This window comes from Homalodisca vitripennis, chromosome 4 (assembly GCF_021130785.1).
Source record: "Homalodisca vitripennis isolate AUS2020 chromosome 4, UT_GWSS_2.1, whole genome shotgun sequence".
Lineage (NCBI taxonomy): Eukaryota > Metazoa > Arthropoda > Insecta > Hemiptera > Cicadellidae > Homalodisca > Homalodisca vitripennis.
In genome coordinates this window covers 118,928,443-118,938,049 of record NC_060210.1, presented here as the reverse complement: position 1 = coordinate 118,938,049, position 9,607 = coordinate 118,928,443, and the positions used below count along the sequence as shown (strand labels likewise).

The 9,607-nt window shown below is 31.0% G+C and overlaps 1 protein-coding gene across 1 annotated transcript in view; it reads right to left on the bottom strand.

Annotated features, from left to right (window-relative positions):
- Positions 1-1,604: 1,604 nt before the first annotated feature.
- The window catches only part of LOC124360011 (transcription initiation factor IIA subunit 1-like), a 30,110-nt gene continuing 22,107 nt past the window's right edge, over positions 1,605-9,607 (bottom strand). Inside the window, exons 7-9 of the mRNA XM_046813238.1 lie at positions 9,114-9,263; positions 8,017-8,106; positions 1,605-5,788 (exon numbers count right to left, since the gene is read on the bottom strand). Of these exons, the coding sequence (XP_046669194.1) occupies positions 5,681-5,788; positions 8,017-8,106; positions 9,114-9,263 (348 nt within the window). The 3' untranslated portion in view covers positions 1,605-5,680. The remainder of the gene's footprint in view (positions 5,789-8,016; positions 8,107-9,113; positions 9,264-9,607) is intronic.

Here is a 9,607-nt window from a genome sequence, read left to right as displayed (position 1 = left end):
TTTGGAACTGTTCACTATTAGATTTGTAAAGACTTACAACTCCAAAAATGTACAGAGATGGGAGGATGACTGTCAGGATCGGAGCTTAAACATAATTCTAATAATGCGTTTTTGCATTTTGAATGATTTTTTGAGTTAAATGAACTACAGCTCTGCCGTTTTATTCATTGATTCAATAATAGTTTCACATTGTCTATAAATTCTTTAGCAGAGCTAAAATACGTGATCTATCAGAGTCAAACCAACAAATAAAAAAGAAAGAGAAATATAAAAAATAACATTTGGACTCAACAAACTTTTAGTTCTTCCGGTTAATCTCTGTCTGAAAAGATATATTTATTGCAACTGCCAATGGAGGGGAAACCTGAAAGACACTGTTTAATGACAGAGGTTGGGATAACCGAATTTGTATTTCTCATTATAATTCAATGAACTTCCTACTGGTCAGTTGGAAGCAAAAACATTGTTAGATACGTCTTTCCGTTTTTCTCCAAAACTTTTGCAAAGGTTAAAAATTATCTGTTTTTAATTTGTTGCAACACTTACAACACATGTTAAGTTTGTAATTAAACAATTGTTTCCCCCATTTACTATCAAAGTTACATGTTCTTGTTGTTTACTGACCAGTTTGTCTGTTTCAAGGTGAACAACCTCCCACACAGCCTTAGATTTATTTCTTGCACACAATGTGCTTGTCGTTTGCCATCCTCTTAGCAGTAGTGATTATTTTCTTAAATATTTCTTATAGTGATGCTTGGGACAGTTTTACCGTGTACAGCATACTGCTCATAAAGTGGGTGAGGCACACGATCGGTCGGCCGACTTTAACTGTCTAATGGATTATTACATGTTTTGGGGAGCTTGATGTAACATAAGGGGTGGAACTAAGATAAACTCCACTACACTAGTGAAGGCATCTTTGGCATCAGATGGAGCTCATGAACATCGTGAGTTGATCCTTATTCACAGTTTCACAGACCACGTAACATAAAGTTACGATGTTTTGAGATTAATGAGATCCTTGATTTTTGAGATTTTCCCGGTTCTACAGGAAAATTCCCGGCTTATTCCCGGTTGAGTGGCCACCGTCAGTTTTTATGGGGCTAAAATCAAGATGGTAATCACTAAAACTAGCTCTTAAGTTGAACCAGACCCAACAGGGTCTACCTTTAGCTGTTTTTACAAATTCTAGTACAGAACATTTATATGAATAGCAAAATCTGATATCAATGAGGCAACACAATAGATAATGAGACATGAGAGTAACTCTAAATATGGTTGCACATTTTTTCATCCTGCCTTAGAAAACAGACATCAAATATATTGATATTTTTTAAATTTGTTTACTGTAATTCACTTAATTGACAAAAAAAAATTAATATTAACATTAAAACCCCGTTCTATTTTATATACCATCACAATTCTTTCTTTTCATACATGGAAGAGAATGTTAAAAGGAAAAAGGTTTTAAATTTACAATATAAAAACTGTTACTTTACTAGTCACAAAAGTGACGTCTCTGAATAAACCCAGAGTCTAGAAAGGGTCAACTGATCAAATTTACATACCTTAAAAATATACATTGAGGAAGAAAAAAAGGATGATTTCATATAACAAATACTTTATTTTACACAATAATATATTAACATGATCTCAAATACAAGTAAAATTAGACAATACAAACTATAGGTATATAAATACCAGAGCCCCAGCTTGGTCTACAGATATGTGCAAGACGTTGGTAGCTACAACCTACGCATCTCAGTCTTAGTCCCGCACCATCAGCGGAACTTTCTTCTATAAGACATCGCTATCATATATATAAATAATATATACAATGGTAGTTTTTGACAACAAAAGGTACAGGTCTCACCCTGTTTTAAGAAATGAAATAAAGTGATTCATTTTTATGCCAAAATGTAAGTTTTGGGGCAAGTAAAATGTAATGCAAACAAATGCGCTAATTCATATCATTTGGTTTTAATCTGGGTAAAATGTTGGTGCTGTTAATCTCTAAACGTTATAATGTTTACTAGTACCTAACAATATTTTAATAGTTTGCTATAAAAAAGAGACAAGTTTTATTTGTTTTACCCACTGAGGTAGACAGATGAACTGAGTTTGTCCCGCAATACACAGCTTATCTTTTGTTTTAATGTGTAACACTGTAAACATAGTTGTGTATTCTTCAAATTGTGTTCACATTCTGGAGCTAGACTTTGAAAGATGAACGTCTGATTCTTTTATACTTGTGATGGATAGTCCAATCAGCTGTTTGTTTACATACAATTTTATGCAGAGTCATGTTCACATTCTTTATTCATTAACACTGCCATGATTTGATCATGTTGTGAAAAAATTAATATAAATTCTTTTTGTCAACAAACAAATTTTAAGCAGATTACAGAAACATCACTTAGATTTAAATTTTTAAGATGTTTTAAAAATTAATATTTTAATTGAAAACTGTATTGAAGTGTAATTTAGAGGTTTTTATCCAAAAATTTAGAAGTACAATAAATGTAAAATGTTACAACTTTAACTTCTATGGTTAAAATTACAATGGTTAAAAATTACAACTAACCATTTTGCTTATATTACTGTTGCCACGGGTTAAATTAGCAAAAAATAAGTGTTTCCTCAATGGGTTACAACATATGGTGTAGAATTCCTATAATATAATAAATATTTAATAATTTAATGGAAGTATTTTACTATTGGCAGAATATAATTGGTATTTAGGTTTTCAATAGTTTACTACAAAACTTAGATTGAAATATTTTAAAATGAACTATTTCAAAATTTATGTTTTAATATTAAAACAGGAATTGTCTTCCTTAAAAACATTTACTCAAATATTGATACATATCATACATACCATCTCCCTAAAATCAGTTGAATTAACATAACTGTTAAAATAAATTTTATTTTGCAGTTGTTTTTACACTGGCACCAGCACCAAACTATTTGCATTTCATACTTTCTTTAATTTTCAACTAACATAAAATACACAACCTCTAATGAAACTTATATTCCAGGGACTACCATATTAATAGTAGTATTACTAGTAAGTAATGAAGGAGTTAACAGACAAGTAAAATGAAGTATTCTTCACACAAAAGGCAGGAAAATTCACAAACTACAAGTAAAAGTACACAAGTCATGTAAAACGAGTTTAACTCATAGAAAGTGGAAACCTTGCACATATCACAGGCCTGATGGTAAAACTAGAGACCTTTGTACTTCCAGTAACAAGAAAGGCCTCCAGAAAGTTTGGAAGCGGAAAACTGATGTCAATGACCTGACTAGATCCAACACTATCTCAGCAGTCATCGTCTTTAGAGCATTTGCTCTAACACATTTATACCAGAAATAATTCAGTCTAGAAAACAATATGACAGGAAGAAACAGAGAAAGTTCCTAGCACCTAAAGTATCTTTTAATGGAAGTTATTTATTCTAAAGAAGACAAATTTATGAACTAAACTAAAAGTCTGCCACGTCTGAAAAAGATTTTATGAAACAACACTATTTATAAGTGATAATTGATAAATAGGAAGTCAAGGCTTTGACTACTCATATTATAGTAATGAGAACACTGTTTTGTATTGGAGATAAAAGACAATGTTAAATATACAGATGTTTATTTAACTTAAAATGAATTAAAGTGAATATTTAAGAAATTGTACTGTGAAACTTTTTGACAAACCGCAAAACTTTTCTTGACAAAACTAAATATAAACATAAAGATGCCAACAAGAGAATTAAGGAAAATTTTTCTACAAATATAGGATTCCTAAATCATTCAAACTTTGCACAACAAAACTATTTTCAGAATTGACAGACATTCTGCAAACCCCATGAAAGAATTATAAACAACAATACCTCACTAACTCAAAATGGTACATTTTGTTAAAACTTACAATTCTATAATTAACAATGAAATCTGATGCCCATCGTGGAATCTGAACTCAACAGGTCAAAATTGTAAACACCGCAAAAGAATATCTTCTAACTAAAATTTAAGATAAAAATATCACATTTCAGTACTGCAGTATATCTTAATTACTTAAACTCATTAATAAGCTGTTTTGGTATGTAAAAGTAACCTCTAAATCATATAATCGATCTCTTAATCAATGAGTTAAAAGTTTTACGTAATGTCTTACTTTTTATCATCCGTTTAATTATCTTTTTATTAATAAAATTTTCTTTACAACAAAAAATTAATTATGATCAAACACAATAAACCTTTTTTCACTATTACAACTCATAATCAAATCAAATAACAGTCATATACTACTGTAAATCAACAATTTTATGGGTCAACTATAGTGGCGCACTCAATCAACGTAATTTAAATATGAATATGTGTTTGAACATATATTTGGTATTTTATTTAAAAATTACGACTGAGTGAGACAGCACATAAATGTATAATTAATAAATGTGAGACTGTTATATCACAGTAGGACTACAATGTATACAAAATATACATCGTACACAAGAAGTATACAATGTATACAAAAATTTTGTTTTTATGATCATAAAAATATTAAATAAATACATTATTTACAAAAGTATGTTTGTTGGATGCTAATAGAACGCTAAACATAATGTGACACTAGTTTAATCGTCATTATGTTAAAATTATTAGTTAATGTGTATCACTTATGTGGAATTAATAAAATAAGCATGATAACAAATTTAACAATATTAAGTTTTAAAATTGTTTTTAAATTGTGCACCTTTGTGAGTAAAAAATTTGCACTGAAAATTTCATAAACTATTCTTCAAATAAACAGAAGATGTAAAGAAAGCTGTAAAGAATGTTGATAACTTACACATGATGACCTTTATTAAAAAGTTTTCGTAACGATTACACTACAACTGCATGATTGGCCAGTACTGTAACTGGTCTTATCAAATACATATACCAATATTTTTGTTAAGTTTATATAAAATATTATTCAGTTTTAATGCTCTAAATAATAATTATCGGTACAATAATTTAAAATTAACGTATTTCATTTTATAACAACTAATTACAGTATATTAATGATGAACAAAATCTACGAGCCATAAGACCGAAGTGTACATTTTGAGTCGATTTTTTGTACAACATTGCTGCTCTTTTACATGTAGAAAAACAAATGTCATGATTTCTACATAATAATAATTGTATTACTTACCTGACAAACTGTACAAAACAATCTTTTACACAGTTTATTCAAATAACAATTATTTGTTAGGATGAAAATGTTTACAATTTTTATAATACACATCACCAGGACGCTTTGGCATTTTTCAATGTCTGTTTCATAAATTGATGAGTGTGTATGTAATGAATGATACAGCATATAATGTATTAACTACAATCATCCAAATAAGGATACTAATTAAATAAACAAGTAATAATTGTAACGTAAAATCTAATCGTTCTACTGGTGTCAAAATTATTTCAAGAGGCACTCAACAACTAAATAGTGCAGTGAATCAGAACTGAAGGTCCCACAACCCACTACCGTGTTCACTGTAGTAGTACTGCCCAGAAAAAGCAACTAACACTACACATGGGCGACTTTGACCGATTGAGATTCACTTTTCCGCTACCAAAAATCACTTGCTTCAACATACAAAATATGATACAACAATTAAAAACTAATCCTTAGGAACCATTTTCACCACTCTGCGTCTCCGTTGGCTTTTTGGAAGACGTAATCCTTGCCGGCGAGGTTCATGATGCCATCCTTCAGGTAAAACTTCCACTTGTTCCGGCTCCGTGTGATCTGCACACAACAACACGGACTAATGATCAATTGTATCCTTGGAACACTGATAAGTAAATGGAAAACATCGAGTTACATAGGACTCTCACCACTATCATCAGTGTCACAATGATTACAGTAGTCAGGTGGCAAGGGACAACTACGTGTGACACCTAGAATATGACATGCACACATATCTTCACAGGGCAAGGAACTTTAAACAAGTGCATTTGAAAGATGTATATTTACGAACACAACATTTAGTCACTGCCATGTAAGCTAACACAGCATAAGAGCAAAGAGATTTGTCAGTATTACCCATTTTATTTATATTCTCAACTGTAATTGATGGCTTATTATATTTTTTGTAACTGTCAATTCTAGTATTAGTGTAGTAAAAACCTCTTCTAATATTTCTACAGTACATTCTTATTTATAAATTCAGTCTAAAACATAGTGTCATAGATTGTTTTCAATTTTTATTGTGTCAAGCATTGTTTTTTTTTCACATTAAGCTGTTTTGTTTGCACCGTGAAGGGCTATGGATGGGTTTTTTATATACCATTTTTCTTCATACAAATGTGCAATAGAGGTTTTTCTTACTTCAAAACCATCACTCATCCTTAAATTGTTCTCATACTTTTTCTTTTGTCATGATAATTTCCTTTCAATGTCAAATAACAATATTTTTACTGATTTAGTATTACTGTGTTTTACTGAGATTCTGCATTGCAATTTACCTAGATATCAATTTTACACAAAGTTCAGTAGTTCTCCTGTTTCCAGAATAAACAGGCATTTTAGAAAAAAATTAATTAGTATAAACTGATCCTATATTCCTGCTTTTTTCTATAATAACTAAATTAAAAGAAATCAAGAAATTAAATATATTACAACACAAATTAATATAAACAAATTTTGTTGTAACCTTTTTCCTTCTGAATAACTGAATTACATTAGAAACTGTTGTATTCAGTCCTGTAATGTCCGGCATCTTTGATATGTATTTGGCCTGGTGACAAATGATAAACGTTTTGTAATTGTAAATTTTTGTTCACATGGTCAATTCAGGAGACACTTGCACACCTGAGGACTCATTACTGAATATCACAGGTGTAGGCTATGTAACCAGATTGAGAAGACTGCTAAACACATTATTTTTATTGCGAGAGGATTGAGGTTAGAAGAAGAACCCTATTTGGTTCCTAACAGCCAGGTAATGAGTTCTATATTAGTATTAGGCAGAAACTCTTAGATACAGGGCTCTTTTAATCTAATCTAACCCATCTGTAAGCTTTACGAGCAAGGAATTGATCACTTCCTCCCACACGTAGGCTGGTGGGCAAGGGTAGAAGAGTGGCCAGAGGGACAGAGGCTTTCTTATGACGAACTTATCTGCGCTTGTTTTAGAAAGAGTTGCCTTGAAGAAACTGTGATTTTAGTGTTGTAGTGTCAAATGTGCGTTGGAATGCAATGTAGTGGTGGGATGGTTACTTTTTACTTTTTCTAGAAATAAGGATCAGAATCATAAATATTGTACATAAATTGTACTACATATTTCATGATTTTTTCTAAAAACAAACCTGCATTTACTGTACACTCTTTTAAACTATATTTTATTATACAACATAACCACAAAAGTAAAAATATCTGGTGCATTAGTTTAGTTTTAAATATTTAAATAGAATAACCCTTTTTTATCATAAATTTATAAAATTAACAAATTTTACAGGAAACAGTTTTAGCGCAGTATTCAGTTTTTATAATTAAAGTGTACATACATATGCAATACATGGCATGCAATACAATGCAATACATACACGAAAACGTAAAACAAAATTTTTGAAAGAAAATATATAATTTCCTTGAATCATAAATATTGCGCTCCCTGAAGCTTCAGCTTATACATACTGTAAAAATTTCACTTTTTATCTTCAGCCATTTTTATTTGGCCCTGATTAAAAATTGCCTACATTTCCTACTTTAGATCTCTATTATTTACATGGAGTGATAAAAAATGCACCTATTTTTTCTGTATTCAGTGAAATTATGTTAAAGAGCTACAAATTTAATCTTTAAAAAAATATTTTCCAAAACCCACTCAACTGAAAGTTGTCGGATTTTCAAAATTTCTGGGAATGGACCCCAAGCTCTGCGCTTTTGCAGATATTTCATAGCAGTTAGAGGGTGAAAATACTCATTTCTGACCCCTTTTAATTTTTAGCATTTCCACTTTGGATATGGCTTACCTTATCATACTGGCAGACCACAACGTTGTCAGTGTCAAACATGTCCGTTGGGTCTTCCTCACTGACATCATCTGATGAGTTCAGAGGTTCCTACAACAAGTGCACACCAACTTGTCATTAAAAAATTAAAAAGTTCCTAAGAAATTAATGTAAAAAACCTTGAGCTGGAAACGTAAGTTCAGTATAAAGAATTAATACATACCTCAAACATGAATTTATTGTATGGTATGAATTTTTTCTTGGTATAGTTCCCTCGGTAAACAACTCATTAGCGCTTAACTAAACCCCATTATGGGACAACAAGCACCATCGTAGAACTTGATCTTGTATATTCTAAAAATGGACAATCTTTCAAGCCTATAGCTCAATTTGATTTTGAGACAATGTCTTGAGTAATGGGTTTCCTTAAAAATCAGCCAAATCCCATGGATACAATGGATATAAATACACTATTAATGAACCTAATTTGATCACAAAATAGAAATTAAGTATAATACAAATTTAAGCCTGTAGCTTAATTGGATATTGAGATATATTCCCGAAAAACAGGCTTTATTAGAGCTCAACCAAATTCCATTTGAACAAAAATTCAACATAATCAAACTCGATCTTGACTACATAGAAATTAAGCTCCATACAAAATTTCAGGAATACATAATATTTTGTTCCTGGAATATCCTGTGGCAGACAGATAGACAGGCAGAAATAAGAAGAATTTTGTAGCCCAAATGAATGGAAGCAAAATATAAAAATGAGGAAGTAAAATATATAAAAAAGGTCTATGGCTTGTTCTATTCTTGAAATATCCTGTTGCAAGTTAGGCCTCACTAATGCTCAGCCAAATCTCAAGGAGGGACATGCATACCATCACTGAATTCGATGTTGCATATACAGAAATAAAGCTTTATATAAAATTTCTAGTTTATAACTCAGTTCATTTTTGAGATTTTATGCAGACAGACAAGCGAACAGAAGTAGAATTTTTCCAGCTCTTCGAGTGATAAGTTTTGCTATCAGCCAATAACTATATATAAATCAGTTTTAACATACTATTTTGATCTAACTGTATAGATTTAAATTAATAAAGTCACACTCACCTCCTCTGCTCCTGCCTCGTTCTCATCGTTCTCTTCCTCGTCCTTATCCTCGTTGTCATCGTCATCATTATCATCATCTTCCTCCTCCTCATCCTCTTCTTCGTCGGATGTGTCGTGCTGACCATCCAGCTGAGGTACTGAGTTCTGCAACTACCATCACACACAGATTACAACACAAATCTTCTTCACACTTTTCTATCTCATTAATTTTGATGTCTTTCAATTGTATGGTAATTTTGTAACTGACATTTACAGTAATTTTTCTATAGCTACTTCTGTAACACCAGTGTCACATATATAATTGATGGCGATGTTCGGGAAATTTATTCATTTTATATGATTCTAATTTGTTTATTTAGAAAAAAGATAATTTGATAAAAATTTAATTGATCTAATAAATCAAATATCTTCCAATTGATTCCCAAAGATCACATACAGATTCTAGGGTTCCCTCCGGACCTTTAAGCCCCATGATTCTCTATGAACTATTCATC